Raw genomic sequence first — 20,222 nt, forward strand, 5'->3', positions numbered from 1 at the left:
CCTAGATGAGGCGGGCGCAGGTGAGAAGAGTAGAACCCAGTTAGGAGACCTCCGACCTGTAAATCAATGTGGACTCTACTTCCTAGGCAATCTCAGGCAAGGACTCCCTGTCTCACAGTTCCGTTTCCCCTTCTGCAGAAAAAATAATTTATTATTTGTGATGCTTCCTCTCTCACAGGGTTGGTGTGAAGACCCTGAGATAGGATGTCGGAAAGAGAACAGGCGGTCATTGCAAGCCTGAAGCCTCAGAAATGAATGGGAGGGAGTCACGTGACAAACTCGTTCCTCTCAGGCCTCCGAGAGTTTGCCCTAGAACGTCTCATTTCTATGGTAGATGGTGCTGGAATTTCCGGGGCAAAGACTTTGCTCTTCCGGAGTAATTGCTACCGCTTCCGGGCGGGACACGGCGATCCGAGGTCGTTCGTTAGTTCGTTGCTGACTAGATACTCTGCGATCCTTGTTGCAATGAGCTTTCTCAAAAGTTTCCCGCCGCCTGGGTCGGCAGAGGGGCTCCGGCAGCAGCAGCCAGATACTGAGGCTGTGCTGAACGGGAAAAGCCTCGGCACCGGCACCCTTTATATCGCTGAGAGGTAGGGTCTCTGGTCCCGAGTGCTGGCTTCCTGCGCGCCTCCTTCACCCCTGGCGCGGGCGGTGCGGAAGAGCGGGGCGACACCACGACCTCTGGGGCTGCGGGGCGGGGGAGCGCGTACTCCGCATTCCCTTGGGGGTGCCTCTGCTGGGGGTAAGATTCGACTGTTCCAGTGTCGTCTCCTCGGAGCCTTTTTTTCTCCTCATTTATTATGCTTTTTACCCGCCTGTTTACCGGAGGTCTGGTGGGGTTTGCTCTTTATTCAAGGTCTCATTTTAAGGTTTTGAGTTTCCAGGCCCTGAGTTAGAGTCATCAGTGTGCCTGCCTTCTCGACGAACAGGAGCGGGAGGTGTTGCCTTGAGCAGGACATGTAGGTTTAGAGCAAATTGTGCAGTATTTTTAAAGTTTGGTTAAGGAGTATAGGTTTTCTTCTGTAGGTATGGGTGGGGAGAGGAACACCTTCAGCGCCACGCAGGTTGGGGTTATATCCAGAGGGACCTAACTCTCATTTTCATTCCTAGAAGGAATTGCTCTTTTATTTGGGTACCTGGGACACTTTGTTCTTTCACAGTCAGATAGACTTGTCTTAAATGTTGAGATTGTAGAATAGAGGTTTCCATTTCCACGATACATGGTTCCATTCGTCTTCAGGCCAAGAGTGACACATTGAATCCTTGTGTCCTTCACATCTCTCTGACTTCTGCATCAGTTTTGTCTACATCCAGAGAAAATTCTCTGCTTCTAAGAGGTCACATGATTATATTGGACCCACACAGATAATCCAGGATAATCTCTCTCTTTTTTTGTCAACTGATTAGTAACCTGACTTACATACACAAAGTCCCTTTTGCCTTGTGAAATAACACATTCACAGGTTTGACACCAGGGAATATTGGAGTCATGGGGGCCAAAATTCTGACTACCACAGAGGGCACAAAAAGATGTAAAGAACCCTTGGTTTAGAAGGAAATCTAGTCACTGAGCAAAGGTTAGGCTTTTGGCCAGTCACTGAGATAGGAAATATGGATGGGAGGAAAAGCAAGTTTGGGGAATGAGATTGGTCTGTATATGTGTGGATTAGTTGCACATATGAGCATGTTTCTTGGGAGAGTGGTGTTAAAGATGGATAGATTAGATACCCAGGAAGAGAAGAGGACCAAGGGTAGAACCCTGGGGACATATCTACACTAAGGTAGGTTATAGAAGAAGAGACTTGAGAAAAGAGAGAGGAGCAGTCAAATAAAATCATATCTGAAAAGCACCTATTGGGTATTGACAAGGAGACCTTCAGTGATCTTGGAAGAGCAATTTCTTTTAAGGGGTGGAAAGTGGAACACAGATATATTCCTAGCCCCTACTCAATCCCCTTTTTCTCCATGGCTTCTCTGTGTATTCACTCTTCAATAATATAAATCCTGTTTGGGGAAGGTCCTATGCTTGTCTTTCCATTTGGAAAAATTTCAAACCTAAAGAAAAGTTGCAAGCATTGTTAATACCCATGGCTCCTTTGCAAAGATCCATCAGTTGTAAACATTTTGCCACATTTACTTCTTTCTCTCCCTTTTTTTTTTTTTCTTTTTGTGGTACGCGGGCCTCTCACTGTGTGGCCTCCCCCATTGTGGAGCGCAGGCTCAGTGGCCATGGCTCATGGGCCTAGCCGATCCGCGGCATGTGGGATCTTCCTGGACTGGGGCACGAACCCGTCTCCCCTATATCGGCAGGCGGACTGTCAACCACTGCGCCACCAGGGAAGCCCATTCTTTCTCTTTTTTTTTCCTGAGCTTTTTGAGAGTTGCAGACATGTCGTCACTTCACATGTAAATACTTGAGCAAAAATCTAAGAATAAGGACATTCTTGTATAACCACAATACAGTTATCATACTGAGGAAGTACAAACTCCTTTTTAGCTCTTATCTGTTTAAAAAATTATTTCAACTTTTCACTGACAAATCTTTTTCTTTAAGAAACTATTTTTATAAAATATACATACAAAAGAATATAAATTATAAATATATGGTTTAAGGAATTATAATTAAACTAACACCTGCATAACACCACCAGGTTAAGAATAGAATATTACCAGTACCTTGGACACTGTTGTTCATCCCTCTACTGATTGTCAGCGTTACCTCCTTGGTCTCTTTCCCTTTTTGTTCTTTCCCACCTAGTATTTCCAAATCTTGATAGACTCAAGATCTCAACAAACTGGGAAGGCTTCCTAGAGGATGTGACAAATGAGGATTAACAGTCAGGTGAATGAGGTGGGGCTAAGAGGAAACATTCTAATTAGAAAAAACAGGATGTTCAGAGGCAATGGTGAGAAACAGTCTTGTGTTTGCCAGGGTATATATCTGTGTGCACACATGCACACACACAGTTCAGCAGTTCTTCATCTGAGGGACCTAGGGAGAAAGAGTGGAAACATAATAAAGCTGGAGAAGGAGGGAGTCATGTTTATGAGCTTAGCTTATACCCCAGAGGTTTTGCGGAAACTATTTTAGTATTTTAGGCAAAGAGGAGCAGGGTCTGATTTGGTTTTAATTAGTTTTTCAGATGTGTATTGAGAGATTTAGAACTCTTGGGCTTATTTTCAAAGCTTAGTTTTCATAGAAAGTTGACTTTTTGTCCAGATAAGGAAGGGAACAGAGGCATGAATCATTCAAAATAGATCATTTGAAACAAGTGAAATAAAATATTTAATTAAATTAAAAATAGGTTCTTAAACTTAAAAGTTACGCTCTTTTATATCTTATTCCAAAATTAATTTAAAACCAAATAATTAAGCCAGCCCAAATTCAAGACCTCTCTTACCTTTCTGTCCTGTTTTTCTCCCCATGCCAAGAATAAAGTACAGTGATATTCTTCTGCAAAAGCATTGGAGGTTAGCAAAACATTCCTCTGCATCTTTACTGGCTTCCTAATTCTTGATTTTCCCTTGTGACTCATGGTTTCTTTGGGACTGGGTATAGTTAATTAGATATTTTGGTTTTGAGGGCTTTTCTTCTAGAACGTATGAAAAGAGAATAAATAAAAATGAAAACTTAGTAATCAGAGTGAACGTTGCTTTTAACGGAAACTTTCTTCTGTAGAGTACATAATCCACATTCCTGTATAAGATTATGAGAGCTCCATAGGAAATGCTGTGGTGAGGTAGCATTTGTGTTCTGCCAGCAGTAAGGAACTACAGAGTAATTATTATGTGCTTTTTAAAGTGAAAGCCATAATTTATAGGCACTGAATCTATGCTTATATTTCAGTTTTTCCATCTCTTAATTGAGTCATTAAAGAAAGTTTTGTGGCTTTGGTATTTCAAATCATTTTGCACACCGAAATTTGGAATACTCCTTTCTGACTTGTAATAATGCCAGAGGGTTATTGAGCTGAGAAAAAGGAGTTTATTTGCTTAAAGTAATACAGTTTTAGTAAGGGACTGGCAATATTTCTGTGATACATGAGCACTATTTCTTCTCCACATTAAGAGGAAAGCAGTGGAGGAAAGGCCCATAGAATACACACAATCCAATTACAATAATAAAATCTATTTCTTTGGACCCAGTGGGATGATTCATTCTGGAAAATCATTTGTAGAGTTTTTACCACTTGAAGCATCTTAAGATTTATTACTTTAAGCTTCCCAGGTTTTCTTTTTCTCTTTTTTTAATAAGCATGTTGAATGGAAATCTTTCTAAATGACAGTGCATATTTTTTTGCTTTTCCTTTTTTTAGTGTACAGTTCCTTATGTTTTAGTGTATTTACAGAGTTGTACAATTTTACCACAATCTAATTCTACCTTTGCTTTTTTTAAAGAACTTTTAATTTATTTTTATTTATTTATGGCTGTATTGGGTCTTCGTTTCTGTGCACGGGCTTTCTCTAGTTGTGGCAAGCGGGGGCCAGTCTGCATCGCAGTGCGCGGGCCTCTCACTATCGCGGCCTCTCTTGTTGAGGAGCGCAGGCTCAGTAGTTGTGGCTCACGAGCCCAGCCGCTCCGCGGTATGTGGGATCTTCCCAGACCAGGGCTCGAACCTGTGTCCCCTGCATTGGCAGGCGGATTTTCAACCACTGCACCACCAGGGAAGCCCCTGTCTTTGCTTTTGATAAGTGAGGGTCAAGTGTTACACACTTGTGCTATTAGACGTTGATTTCCTTTAGGGACCAAGGTATAAAGTTCAACCTTGCCTTACATCAGATATGAATGCTCTCAGACTGCTGTACTGTCATTTTTCCTGCACAAGGGAGCCCTAGGTTCTACTATCGTATTTGTTTCTGCTTCATTAGAAATAAGACCACCAGGCTTGTTAGAGTTGTATAGAAAATAGAACGATATGGGGGTTTTATTGCGTTAACCTCTTTTTAAAAGAAAAGCTTCATTGAGATAATTTACATAGCATGCAATCCATGTATTTGAAGTGTACAATTAAATGGGTTTTAATCTATTTACAGAGTTGTGCAGCCATCAACACAATTTTATTTATTTTTAATTTTTAATTAATTAATTTTTTTTTTGGCAACGCCACGCAGCTTGTGGGATCTTAGTTCTCCAACCAGGGATCGAACCGGGCCCTGGCAGTGAAAGTGACGAGTCCTAACCACCGGACCGCCAGGGAATTCCCAACACAATTTCAGAATATTTTCATTTCCCCTGCAAAAACTGACACCCATTAGCAGTCACTTTCTATTTTCCTCCAGCCCTGTGCGATCACTATATTGCATTAACTTTTATTTCATTAACATTTTTTTGTGGTTTCTTAAGCATCTTTTTCCTACATTTTTTTCCTGCTAAGTGGTGAAGTATTACCAAAAAATTAGCCAGCCCTTGCTCAAAACTCAACGTACAGATCTTCTTGATGTATTTCCTTTGTTATACCAATAAAATATTTGCATTAGGCCGCTTTTGAGGGAAAACTAGGTTGCTTATTTGTGGCTTTCTGTTAAAGCTGCAGAATAAATGAAAGACTTCATAAAGTCTGCCTTTCAATGTGATGATTATTTTCCAGCTTGTGTGGTATGATTATAGCCATTTCATGTGTATATCATTTAATGTAGGATTAGTGGAGAAATTAGTGATTTCTAGGTATTTATTGCATACTTACATGCTAAGCACTATGGTAGTGGTTTTGAAGAATGTTAAAGGAATATGACAAGTTTTGTCAAGTAGCTCACGTTCTGTCAGGGTACATATAAGATTCTTTACCACAGAGTTAGGTGCTCAATAGTATATTACTGAGCATAAGTACAGTTTAGAAAAAGAAGAGATCATTATGGACTGGAATAATTGTAGGGAGGGCTTTTGGAGAGGCTGAGACTTATTCAGATGAAGAGGATTTGCAGAAGCATAAAAGGTGCCTGAAGACATTCCAAATACGAACAAGCATAAAAAGGCATAGAAACACACAGTCACTTTTCTGTGACTTATGAAAAATTGCATTTCAAATCTGTTTGAATAGAGGAAAATAAACTATAACAGAATTGGTCTTAAAGAAATTCAATTCCTGCTGTTGAATTTTCTTATTTTAGGAATATTTCTAAACAGTATGCTTGAATTTATTCACATGTATAAAAGTGTCCAAGCTGAACTTTTATAAATGTTAGGACATTAAGTTAGGATTTTTGTTCTGAAAATAATCTACTTAAAACATGTTTTTCAGCCGCCTGTCTTGGTTAGATGGCTCTGGATTAGGATTCTCACTGGAATACCCCACCATTAGTTTGCATGCGGTGTCCAGGGACCTAAATGCCTATCCACGAGAGCATTTGTATGTTATGGTGAACGCCAAATTTGGAGGTATGTATGGTATCATTTAACCTTGAGCTTCCTTTGGTAGTATATTATATTTCAAAGAACAGTCTCTGATCATAATCAATGTAATAATCAATTGACTTATTTTGGATAATACTTTCTTTTTTTTTAAATTTATTTATTTATTTTGCAGTACGCGGGCCTCTCACTGTTGTGGCCTCTCCCGTTGTGGAGCACAGGCTCCGGACGCGCAGGCTCAGCGGCCATGGCTCATGGGCCTAGCGGCTCCGTGGCATGTGGGATCTTCCCAGACCGGGGCACGAACCCGTGTCCCCTGTATCGACAGGCGGACTCTCAACTACTGCGCCACCAGGGAAGCCCTTGGATAATATTTTCTTAACCAGAATTTCAGCACAGTAAAATAATTTGGCCTTTTTTAAAAAAAATTATTTTTGGCTGTGTTGGGTCTTTGCTGCTGCACACGGGCTTTCTCTAGTTGCGGCTAGTGCAGCCTACTCTTTGCTGTGGTGCACGGCCTTCTCATTGTAGTGGCTTCTCTTGTTGCAGAGCATGGGCTCTAGGTGCACAGGCCCAGTAGTTGTGGTGCACGGGCTTAGTTGCTCCGCGGCATGTGGATCTTCCTGGACCAGGGATTGTACCCATGTACCCTGCATTGGCAGGCAGATTCTTATCCACTGTGCCACCAGGGAAGCCCATGGGCACTGCCTTGTATTTTGTATATACTTGCACTTAGAATTATTTAGCTATTGTGCGTTTGTATTTCTAGTTTTTCCTCTTGAGTTTAACTGTTTATTCTTTCTCTTTGTAAAGACATTTACATTTGGCACCCTTAGAGGCTTGGATCAGTGTACTTTGCTTCTAAGAGTTTAGAACATGTTTTGTTTTGTTACAGAAATGGTTCTCAGTGGTGGACTTGTTGCCCTCCCCCCATATTTGGCAATGACATTTTGATTGTCATGACTAGAGGTGGAGAGGAGTGCTACTGGCATCTAGTTAGAGGCCAGGGATGGTACTAAACATCCTACAATGCATAGGACAGGCTCCCACAACAAAGAATTAACCAGTCCTAATGTCAGTAGTGCCAAGGTTGAGAAACCCTAGGGTACAGGATTCCCAAGTCTTGCATAAAATACAAAGATTCATAAAAATCTAGTGTAGTTGATGAAAGAAGAAGCAAGAAAGATTTTAAAAATCCATTTTTTTTAGGCTGTCCACAATAAGTTGTAAGAATTCTGAATGAGTAACAAGTTAGGCACGAAATAGAATCTTGTGCTTGATTTTTGTAAGTATAACTAAATAAGAAGTTTATATAGTATATTGTGTTAGTTTAATATGTTCATCTTTTGTAGAAACGAACTTAGGGGTTGAAAAGACAATTGTCACATCTTTAGTGAACTTTTTCTTTTAAAATAGTGGGTTGCTTTTCTTTGAAATAGCACATAAGAGACAATCCCATGAGTTTGCCTATTGAGCTATTGCTCCTTCAATTTGAGATTTAATGTGGTTTCAGATATAAGATGAACATTTATATTGTTATACAGGTGTGGATCCTATTTTCCCAGCCTTTGTTGCTCTGGTCCTGATTCAGACTTTTTTTTTTCTCTTTGGCTTACCTCCATTAATCTCTAAAGTGGACCATCAGCTTATTGTTGAGAACATTAGATTATTTTAAAAATGACTAAAAATACATTCCCATTTTTGAAAATTTAGAAAGTTTTAAGGAGACAGAGTATGGCAGCCACTACTATGATCTAGCCTGAGATGATGAGTGTTTGTCATGGTAGTATTTTCTTTTCCTAATTGTAAAAATGCTATATTACATTTCTGTTTACTGCTTTAAGATAGATTCCTGCAGATGTAAAAGGAGGTGTTAATTAATAGTATTTTTTTTCTAGGGAGAGGACTAGAGGGGTAGAGACTTTTTCCTTTGAATCCGTCTTGCGTCTTTTACTTATTTTTATACCAGCATGAATTACTTTTTTAAAAAAAATTTTTATTGGAGTATAGTAGCTTTACAATGTTGTGTTCATTTCTGCTGTACAGCAAAGTGAATCAGTTATATGTATACATATGTCTCCTCTCTTTTAGATTTCCTTCCCATTTAGGTCACCACAGAGCACTGGGTACAGTTCCCTGTGCTATACAGTAGGTTCTCATTAGTTATCTGTTTTATATATAGTAGTGTGTATATATCAATCCCAATCTCCCAATTCATCCCACTCCCCCTCCGCCCTTGGTACCTGTAAGTTTGTTCTTTACATCTGTCTCTAATTCTGCTTTGCAAATAAGTTCATCTGTACCATTTTTCTAGATTCCACATACAAGCAATATTATACGATGTTTGTTTTTCTCTTTCTGACTTATTTCACTCTGTATGACAGTCTCTAGGTCTATCCACATCTCTGCACATGGCACTATTTTGTTCCCTTTTATGGCTGAATAATATTCCATTGTAAATATGTACCACATCTTCTTTATCCATTCCTCTGTTGATAGACATTTAGATTGCTTCTGTGTCCTGGCTGTTGTAAATAGTGCTGCAGTGAACATTGGGATGCATGTGTCTCTTTGCATTACGGCTTTCTCTGGGTATATGCCCAGGAGTGGGATTGCTGGGTCTGAATTACTTTTATAATTTGAAAAGTGATATCCATTCAGTTATAGAATAATAATTACAGTATGATACTATTCTGTTTTTTTAAATGCATTGTAAAAGTTTGGTAGTACCATAATGTATTCAACTACTTAGAATTATTTGGAACTCTCCAATATTTTTGTATTTTACTTTTTACAGAAGACACCTCTACTATATTTGACAATTTAATAACATTAGAAACAGGACAGAAAACGTCCTATTAAATCTGCTATTTAAAACTGCTAACAGTGGCCATTTAAATTTTTTTTCCTTTTTTGCTTACCTGTATTTTTTTCATTATTCTGCAGTGAACTTGTATGACTTATAAAAGGTAAAAAAAATTTAGTGGATACCCCCTTATTATTGATTCCTATGAGTAGAATTGCTGCATTAAAGGTAAATATTTTTAAAGCTCTTAACATATATTGTCAAGTTGCTTTCCAGAAAGTTTATACTTTCAATACCTCTCTACCTTATCTTCATCTATATGGAGAATTAACATTTTTTCAAAATGGTTAACTGTAATATGCTAAACAAAAGTTACATTTTTGAGATGATTGGTTGAACATGTTTTGGTGGCTTTGGGGCCTTTTTAAGTGTTCTATTGACCTTTTAAAAAATTACTATGAAGTAATTCAAACATTGAAAAGTACAGAATAATAAAAAATTTCCATTATTTAATATCCAGTGTAAATTCTAACATTTTTCATAATTACTCTAGTCTAAAAGAAATAAAACTATATTAATACTATGGATATCTTTTTTGTACTTCTCCCCATTTCGTTCCTAACTCTGTCTCCAGAGTTCATCTTAAAGGTGATGTGTGTCCTTCTTGTCTATACTTTTAGATTTTTACTGAATATGTATATACCCATAGCACTGTAATGGTTCTCTTTTGTGTTTAAAATTTTAATGTAAGTGGTATTATATATATTCTGCAGTGAGCTCTTTCACTCACTTATATTTTAAAATCTCTTCATTTTGGTACATATAAATCACGTTTATTCATTTTCAGCTGCTATCTCTCAAACATAGTATGACCAGGTTACAATACATCTATTTCCTTTTTTTAATTAACATTTATTTTTTATGTTTTCTATAGTACATATAGTAGTTCAGTAAACATTCACGTACAGACTCCTTGTGTACATAATATGTACTTAAGTGAGGAATTTCTGGGTAGTAGGATAAACACATGTCTGGAATGGTTTTAGCAATTTCTACTTCCACCAGCAACATGTGCTAGTTCTCTTTATTGAACATTTGTATTTTTTTTCTTGCCAACAGACTTTGTTAATTTATCTTTTGGGTCAGTTAACTTTCATGGGCCTTAGTTTTCTCATCTGTAAATTGTTGGTGATGAATCACATCACTGGATTACACACTGCTGCTGAACCCCTTGTTTCAAGGTGAAAGAAGCAGACATGACAATGGAACTCTACTTGATAGAGGCCTGACTGTATAGGTTTCCTCACCCCCACCATGACGTTGGAGCTTGGAATCCCTAGGACTCAAAGTACAGTGTGATTAGACCAGAGAGACTATCCAGAGTCTTTTTTAGCTCTAAAATAACAATGTTCTTATAATTTGAAGTAAAAAATTGCAGTGTTTAGATATATCAGTAAGCATCATTTTTTTTTTCTTTTTTTTTTTTTTTAGTAAGCATCCTTTAAGAAATTCTTTTAGGCTTCTATTTTTGAAAACAAGTAAACAACATCATTAAAAAGCTATTTTTTTATTCCCTTTCTAGAAGAATCAAAAGAGTCTGTTGCTGATGAAGAAGAGGAAGACAGTGATGATGATATCGAACCTATTGCTGAATTTAGATTTGTGCCTAGTGATAGATCAGCCTGTGAGTATTCTGTGGCGTTGATTCTTTTCCCTTTTAAGTACGAAGCATTCCCTCATCCCTCCCCCCCCACACTTACCTTCACCCTCATTACCTCTGTTCTGTTGCTTTTTCTTCATTTTAGCATCTGTAATATCATTGAGGACCAGATAACTATTAATACAAAGATTGTGAATGAAGTGATAGTACAGTAGATGCCATGTTACCTGGTATGTTTTGTGAGTGGAGGAATATGTTATTTTTATGGACTTGTTGCTGTTGACTGTCAGTCTCACTGGATAGAGGACAGAGGACTCATGGCAATTCCAAAGGAGAAGATGCCAGGATAGCTGGAAAGAGCCCTGCCAGCTAAGGGGCTTCACCCTGAGGCCAGTGGTCTGACCAGGACACTGACACTTTTTTTTAGAAAATCCAGCCAGGCATGAAGGGATGTCAATAATGTTTCAAAATGAACTCTTATTATTTTGTGGCGTGTCCATTGCTATCAAGCACTTTTCAAGATTGATTCTCCTTGGAATTTGGCAGGTTTTGTAAATGTTGTGACCCTAGTATACCGCTTATCTACTCATTAAATTTATTTGCCCTGATGGTTATTTTATTAAATTTTTATTGTACATTGGTCAGAAAAAAATTAATTAGGAATTTTTAATTTACTTGTTCAGTAGAGGCCATGTTCACTGCAATGTGTGAATGCCAGGCTTTGCATCCAGATCCTGAGGATGAAGATTCAGATGATTACGATGGAGAAGAATATGATGTGGAAGCACATGGTTAGTGAAGTAGATTTTTTTAAGTGTTTGTGTATGTGTTTCATTTTAAGCATCTATTTGTATAGGGTATGGGATTATAGTTCTTTATATCTCTAAGTATCCACATAGCTTGGTTTTTAATAAAAGCGAATGGCACAATTCATGTCTAAACCAAATTAGAAAATTTCATGGGCTTCCGAGGCTTGAGAGCAAAAAATAGAGATTACTCAGGGGAGAAAGTGGATAGAGATAAATGGAAGGAAAGAAAATGATACGATAGTGGATAGTCGGGAGAGTCTTTTAAGTTGATGAAGTTGCTCTCAGAAAACAAACCTTCTCTCTCCATTGCTTGGAACCTGTATCATCTATATCTTTAACATATTCCATCAAACACCTCATTGCCAAAGTAATTTCTTTTTCCCAGAACCATACTTGATTCATCTAAGAATATCTCCCTTTACCTCCCCAGAGCATAATGCAGTCACTAGCTTGGTGTAGAGTTTTCTTACTTGAGGTGCCTGCTGTTCTCTTTTCTTTTTCCCACTGGTCTCATGTATATAAGTTTGGCTCTCTAAAGCATTTTCCACCATATGTACCACTTCCTGTCCTGAGAACACTCATTTCTGGGATTCCCCTTTATATATCTAAATACATTCTCATATTTGCTGAGATTTGGGGGTAATTTAATTTAAAAAAAAAAAATTTATTTATTTTGGCTGCATCCGGTCTTCATTGCTGCGTGCAGGCTTTCTCTAGTTGTGGCGAGTGGGGGCTACTCTTCATTGGGGTGTGCAGGCTTCTCATTGCAGTGGCTTCTCCTGTTGCAGAGCACCGGCTCTAAGCGTGTGGGCTCGGTAGTTGTGGCTCGCGGGCTCTAGAGTACAGGCTCAGTAGTTGTGGCACACAGGCTTAGTTGCTCCACGGCATGTGGGATCTTCCTGGACCAGGGCTCGAACCCGTGTCCCCTGCATTAGCAGGCGGATTCTTAAGCACTGCGCCACCAGAGAAGTCCCAATTTAATTTTTTTAATCCTGTATTTTCCATAATTTCTGATTTTTAAAAAATTAATTAATTTTTGGCTGCGTTGGGTCTTAGTTGTGGTGTGCAGGCTCTTCGTTGTGGAGTGTGGGCTTTTCTCTAGCTGTGGTGCATGGGCTTCTCTCTTGTTGTGGCACACGGGCTCCAGAGTGCACTGGCTCATTGGTTGCAGTGCATGAGCTCTCTAGTTGAGGCATGCAGGCTCTCTAGTTGTGGGGTGCAGGCTCAGTAGTTGAGGTACATGGACTTAGTTACTCTGTGGTATGTGGGATCTTAATTCCCTGACCAGGGATCGAACCAGTGTTCTCTGCATTGCAAGATGAATTCTTAACCAGTGGATCACCAGGGAAGTCCCCAGAATTTCTGATTTTTTAAAAGGAGCATGTATTTTAATCAGTAAAAAACACGCACGTGTAAAATTCCCACCTTGGGATAATACAAGACTCCCTAACCTTAGGAACACCCTCTTTTCCTTCTAGTCTCTGGACATTTGATTCTTTGGGAATTGCTGTTTACTGGCTTGTTATGTCTTGGAATCCCTTCTCATCCTAGAGAGTAGAGACATTTTCTTTGTATCTCTGTCTTCAACAGATGGCTGATATATGTATGTTAAATGAATGTTGAGTGTTTTCCTGGAAGCCTTTTTTCATTTTAGCTTTACCTTCAGTAAGTGCATTATTGATTTTTTTTTTTTTTCTGATTGTTTTATAGTAGCTTAAAAGCTTTTTATTTATTTAGAACAAGGGCAGGGGGACATCCCTACATTTTATACCTATGAAGAAGGATTATCCCATTTAACAGCAGAAGGCCAAGCCACACTGGAGAGATTAGAAGGAATGCTTTCTCAGTCTGTGAGCAGCCAGTATAACATGGCTGGAGTCCGGACAGAAGATTCAATAAGAGATTATGAAGGTGAGTACACAGAATTAACTCTTTATAGCGTAGGAAGCAAACATAGAATTACATAGAATGGGAATTCTATGTAAAATTTTTAAAAAATTTTTTTCCCTAACTACAAAGATAGTCTGTGTTCTTAGTTAAAATTTTTAATGGGCACAGGCAAAGAAGAAATGAAAAATCAAGTAGAATTCTAATTGAGAGACATCTGTTACTTTCCTGCTGCATATCTTTCCAGTCTTTTTGTTTGCTTGCTTATGTAAGCGTATGTGCAGGCACACATTGATGCTGCCATTTTAATTTTTTAAATGAATTCCTGCATGATTATGTGCAAAACTAGTCAGTTGATTAAGAGGGCTAGAGACATTCAAGAAACTTGGGTTTTCTTTTAGTGACAGACATTTGAACCTTACACAAGTGGCTTTAACTGTTTTTTCATTTGTCTCATATTTGTAAGCCACTTTGTAAATATTTTATCTATTAGACTGGTTCCCTTTTCTAAGTGTCCTATTTCAGTTAGAATCTTAATGTATTTCTTTTGACTCAGCCTTTACCATTTTTTTCCCTTATCCAGTCCAGTACTGAGTTCTATGGATTTTTCCTTTAAATGACTTTTCAGATCTCTTTGCTGTAATTACTGCCGTCCTTCAAACCTAGGCCCTTTCCTCTCACACTGGATTTACAATAGTAAATTTTTTGCCTCAGTCATTCCTTCCTCCAGCTCACTGTGCCATATTAATCTTCTGAGAACAGTCTGTGTCATCCCTGTATAAGGATGTCCCTTCAGTGATTGATACTCACCATATGAAGTTCAAACTCTTCTCTCTGACTCTGAAGAGACACCTGTGTCTCCGCCCCACTTGTCTCCAGTCTTGTTCCTATTGCCCTCAATAAAACATTTAGATAGTGCTCTTATTTGCCAGGTCCTGATTTAAGCACATTATATGTATTTGCTCATTGAATCCTTCCAAGAACCCTCTGGTAGATGCTGTTTATGATCCCCATTTTACAGATGAAGAAACTGAGGCACAGAAAGGTCACATAACTTGATTGAGGGCAGGTAGCTAGTAAGTGGTAAGAGCATTAAATGAACTAATATGCAAAAACAATATGCCAGGCACTGTTGTGAGCATTTCTTGCATCTTATATGTATTCATTTCAGTATTTTATGTTGCTGCAGAGTCTTAATACTTCTAATTTTTAGTGATGCAGAATGTTCTTAAAGAGGGTTACCATAGTTTTTCTTTTATTGGTACATTTAAGTTTCTCTCATAATGTTGTGATCAGTATCTCCATGCACATAGCATTCTGACCTGGGGGTCCTGAAGTTCTGGGATATTTAATCTGGAAAAACTTAGGCTTTGGGTCACACTGTTTTTCCTTATGTCTCCCCTCCATTTTAAGCCCTAGATGGTGAGCCTCTAACACAGGCTTTAGGGTGAGATGGCTCAGGTGATTTCTAGTGCTCTGCCAAACTCTTAGCTGAAAGAATTCAAGATATTACTTTTTTTATTATAATGATTAGCTGAAGAGTACCCTTGGACGTTGAAAAATCTTTGATCACTGAAGGTTTTTTGTTGTTTTTAATTGTAAAATTCCTTATTTGATGCTTTGTAGCAAGTGATTTTAAGGTCACAAACACTTGTTGCTAAAGTGAGATTTTTGGACTTGTATTCTTAAGTGTCACTAGCGTATGGAGACTTGCCCATATATAAAACTTCTTCAGCCTGTACCATTCTCTGTCTTCTAAAGTCCTGGGTACCCATATTACTCCTTTGCCATTTATTTATTTATTTGACCTGTGCATTTTCTTTATTTTAATTTATTTTTAAAATAAAAATAGTATATATTCAAGGTGTACAACATGATGTTTAGATATACACACATGGTGAAATTTCTACTGCTGGCATTTCAGTGCTTTGTGTGTTTATTTATGTAAGAGGTGTTTGTTGAGCTACAGTGCCAGGTACAGAGAATACAGGAGTGCTCAAGAGAGATGCGGTTATATCTATCAATGGCAATCTAGTGGAGAGAAAAATAAATTAACTAATTAGGTAGTTATAGTACATTGTGCTACAGCATTGAGATATAGGGGAGACTTGAGGAAGTGTGGAATCAGAGACTGGGCCTGTCACTCAACTTGGATAGTCAGGGAGAGATTCAAACTTCATGGAGTAAGTGACATTTAAGTCAGAATCTAAAGATGAATAAAAATGAACCAAGTGAAGAGGGATTGCATACAGTTTGGGGAGAGAGGCTGGTAAAGGAATCAGTCATGTGCAAAGGTCCAAGAGACCATTTAGCTTTGGGGAACTGAAAGTTCATATGTCTGGAACTCTGAGTGTGAAGGGTAGCTATTATAGCAACAGACAAAAGTGGAGTAGTGAACTGGGCTGTATATTAAAGGAACTTGAAAGCTGTGTTAAAGAATTTCAACTTACATGTAGGTCATTCGGAAACCATTGAAGAATTTTAGTTTGATTAGTGTTTCAGAAGATGACTCTGGCTATGATACAAAAACTTAATTGCAGAGGGAAATACTAGAGGAGAGAAGAGAAACCCTGTTAAGTACTTTATGATTTAAATTAGATAAGAGATAGTGGCCTAAATTACGGAGTGGCAGTGCGTGTCAGAAGACAACAGATTTGAGAGATATTTAAGAGAGAGAAGCAACAGAAGTTAGAGACATGGTAGGGGTTTCTGGGTTGGGCAGGTAAAAGGTATCCTTTTGCAAGACTCTTTGGAAAGAGAAGCATTTTCTACGTGGAAAGATGATGAGTTAATTTTAGATAAGTGATGTTTTTGCATGCCCTGCTGGATATCAAAGTGGTGGTGTGCCAGTGGGCTGCGGGCAGAAGCCAGTTTGTGGTGGGCTAAAGAATTGAGGGGTGAGTGGGAAGTGAAGAAGGAGAAAGCAGCTTTAGGCAACTCTTTCCAGAGGGACTTTTTTTTTTTTCTTGTCCTCCCCCCTCCTTTTTTTTCAATGAGATAAGAAAAAAGAGATAAGTAAGAACCTCGCTCTACTTATTTAGTCTTCTCTCCTGAATTATGTTGTAAGCTTATGAAGATAGGACTTCATATCTTTAAAAAAAGTCACAGTAAACACCTAGCACTGTTCTGTGAAGAGAGAACAATGGATGCTTACTGCATTTGAAAGTCCCTACCTAGTGTTCTTTCAGTGTTCAGGTTGAGAATTGCAAAGTAAATGTTAAATATATAGACTAATTTTAACTTGGCCTGAATCCACAAGTGGCATTTTTCTTTCTCAGTTTGTTCCTTGGTACTTTTAATTTTCAAAAGAGAAAGAAACTGCAACTCCTACAAGCAGGGGGCACCAGCTTCCTTCTGGTCTAACTATGAGCTGAATCTTTACCTATCTGAAGTGCTTAGTAGACTGTTGCTTAGTGGTTAATTTTTTCTTCAGATGGGATGGAGGTAGATACTACACCAACAGTTGCTGGACAGTTTGAGGATGCAGATGTTGATCACTGAAAATGATTGATGCTGCTTTAGGGTGAGTAGTTTATTTTCTCCCTTGTCACTGAACATGAAAATCATGTGAAATAATTTTTATTTTTATAATTGAGGAGAACTCTATAAAATTAGCAGTTGTGCAAAAATGTTAGTTATCCATTTATGAAATTATTTAAAATTGTGTAGGTTTTTTCCCTAAGAAATCAAGATCTGCCAACATGGTGGTGTTCAGGTTAACATTTATTGAGCACTTATTACATGCCAAGCACTATGCTAGGCATTGAGAGTACATGGAAGAATAAGACACACCCATCTTCAGTGAATCAGAAGGACATTACTCTTTGTTCAGAAACAGAGGTCTCCCTGGTTGGCTCAGGTGGGAACAACAGAGCCTGAGGTCATGTCCTGCTCTGCTCAGTCACCTTTTCACACTTGTGATGTTTGAAACCTTAACACACTCATCAAAAAACACAAAGCATAGATTTGCTGCAAGTCACTACTTTTCAGTTGAGGGAGGAAGTAGAAATCATTCCAATCTGAGTTTAAGCCTTGAATCATAATCTTGTATCAGTTTCCCTCTTTTTGAATATAATGGAGGACCAAGGTCCCGGGCACTTCAATGTTAAAGGCTGATTTGCCAAACCATATCAAGTCCATGTACAGTTGCCCAAAAGCTATCATTTCCCAAGTTGCTTCATTCCTGCTTTTCTTGACGGACATGAGTTCACTGCCAATTTTCTCTCCTCTGACACATTCTCATGAGCTTTGCCTAAAGTTTGTTCCTGACTGTTTATTTGTTACATGCTGCTCTGAGAAATAAATTGTCCTTTGTCAATTTGAGTATCTCAACTGTATGTTAAATACTAGCTGAAGGTCATGTAGCTAGTTTATATCATACTGATCTAGGATTAGTAATTAGTAATACTTCCTTTGAAAACTCTAAGATCAGGAATACCCTGGCAGTCCAGCAGTTGGGACTTCGTGTTTTCACCACCGAGGGCCTGGGTTTGATCCCTGGTCCAGGAATTAAGATCCCATAAGCTGTACAGCGTGGCCAAAAAAAAAAAAAAAAAAAAAAAAAAACCTTAAGATTTTTACATTGTTAAATTGTTGTTCTACTGTCTCCTTTACAGCGTCCTTCTACTGCTGACCTTATATCATTTTCTTGAATACTAGCTATTTTCCATTCTTTGAGTACTTATACCCAGGTCCTTTGTTTTATTAAAGCATATAGTAATAACATGGCAAGATTTATGTATTTTGGCTTGAGTTTTATACCATTGTCAGTCATCCAATTAGGTTGTAAGATCCCTTGTTTTTCAAGTTTCATTTACCTTCCAGATTATTGCCATTGTGAATATAACATCGCTTCTTATAGTAACCATGAATTGTGATAATGGATCTCTGCCTTCCTCTTAGATGCCAGTGGAACTATTAGAAAATAATCTTAAGAGTTCTGTGATTTAATATCTCTTTCTTTAAATATTTATTTCCATTACTTCTGTCATTGGTAGCCATATAGTCTAAAATCAGCAGTGTCTCCTCTGCAGTTAGCTAAAATTATGTATTCACGCTGCTGGAGCTCTGTTAACGTTAATTTTCAGATCTCACAGTTCCAGATGTCAGTTCACTATTCTACTTCATGGGAAATCTTTCAGTACCAATATAAGTCTTCTTCCCTTATTTCTCAGATTCTTATTTATTACATTCTTTATAGCATATGGATTTTTTCAGTAACTTTTATTGAAACTGGAAAACAGATTTTTTGATCTGGCTTTAACATATTTCTTCTTGAAAACAGACTATTCAGAGAACACCAACTGCTCTACTAATAAGATTGAGAAACTTATTTCGTATGTCACTAATGGTTACACATATGGGATGTTACAGCATTTTCCTGGCAAGAATTCTTAGGATTCTTTGTAATGCAATTTTATGGTGAAATAACTGTAAAATAGCCGAAACTTTCTAATGAGCTGATGATTTGTTTTCCGTTCATTTTGTGCTACAGCTGGAGCAGAGAGATACTTTATTCATAAAGTTTTTATAAGTTCTTCATCTGGATAATTGACCTCAATTCCAAACAATGTCTGTAAATTTTTAATCATTTAAAATTACATTTGCTTTTGAGGAGTGAACAAGGAATAATTAGAGTGTGTATACAACTATTAAAAATTTCAGGATAATGGAACTAGGACCTCTCAATGCATGAGATAGGGTGGAGGGGAAGGCACATGAGTAGTGGAATCACAACTCTACCATGTACCAGCTCTGTGCCTTTGGACAGGCGTATAACTTCTCTAATTCTCAGTTACCTCTTCCGAAAATGAGGATGATAGTAAATACCTGGCAGGATTGTTGCAAAGACTGAGATATAATATATCTAAGTCCCTGGCACTCTTGACTAGGCATTTAATAAATTAGCTATTATTATTATAAACACTGTAAACCTTTTGTTTTTCAGATTCTGCTCATAACTGTAGGAGAGAACTTGGTGCCTCTTCCACTGTGGAGTGGGTATTGATGAAAATCTTTTTCCTTCTCCAAAACTTACCTGAACCAGTTCTTTCTTGAGACAGATTATACTGAGACAACAAGTTGTCACCAGCACAAGAAACTATGACCTTTATTAACAAAGGTGAATTAACTTAACCAAGAGGGTATTTGTAGTTTATCATTTACTCCAAAATTTTGTGTCTAGGTGTACCCTCTGTAGGCTTATAATTCCTGCCTTCACTATATACATCCTTATAACCTAGCAGGACTACATGGTGGAAATGCACTGGCACTTGAAGGTGTAGGTAGACTGCATGGGAAAGAGAGGGGCTGAATCCAAGATATACATCTTAGGGCCTAAGAATACCCTTACTCCTTAAAAAAAGAAAAACAGAGATCTCAGATAAATCCTGGCCTATGCACAGTCTCCACAGGGATAAAGGTCTTTTTCTTTTTACTAATTGGGAACCCAGATTAATTAACTCTAGGGAGCCTCTTCAGGAACAACCCAGCCACACATACTACCACTAACACAAGTGCATTTGTCTAGCCTTTGCTCCTTTCACCATGTTTCTCCAGTCTGTTCTCTACTCTTAGGTTATATCCTTTCATTTCCAACCTTTTAGGTCAGTTTCTGTAAAAGAACAAGTGAAATTGGGGTGAAGTTCTCAAAGTACTTCAGATAATTGTTTTGTCTTTGTAATAGCTTAACAAATAAATATAGGTTTTCTA

General features: G+C 38.1%; 1 protein-coding gene across 2 annotated transcripts; it reads left to right on the forward strand.

Moving 5' to 3' along the window:
- The first annotated feature begins 373 nt into the window (after positions 1-373).
- Positions 374-20,222, forward strand: CLNS1A (chloride nucleotide-sensitive channel 1A). Of its 2 annotated transcripts, XM_059069527.2 has the most exons (7): positions 374-590; positions 6,240-6,376; positions 10,738-10,839; positions 11,499-11,606; positions 13,362-13,535; positions 16,945-17,034; positions 19,459-20,222. In XM_059069527.2, the coding sequence occupies exons 1-6, from the start codon at positions 466-468 to the stop codon at positions 17,010-17,012; spliced, it is 714 nt and encodes a 237-aa protein (XP_058925510.1). In that variant the 5' UTR covers positions 374-465; the 3' UTR covers positions 17,013-17,034; positions 19,459-20,222. The 2 variants fall into 2 exon arrangements, with proteins under 2 accessions (XP_058925510.1, XP_058925511.1); XM_059069528.2 differs by lacking the exon at positions 13,362-13,535 and having other exon boundaries at positions 380-590.

The sequence above is a fragment of the Kogia breviceps genome, chromosome 7, assembly GCF_026419965.1.
Source record: "Kogia breviceps isolate mKogBre1 chromosome 7, mKogBre1 haplotype 1, whole genome shotgun sequence".
Lineage (NCBI taxonomy): Eukaryota > Metazoa > Chordata > Mammalia > Artiodactyla > Physeteridae > Kogia > Kogia breviceps.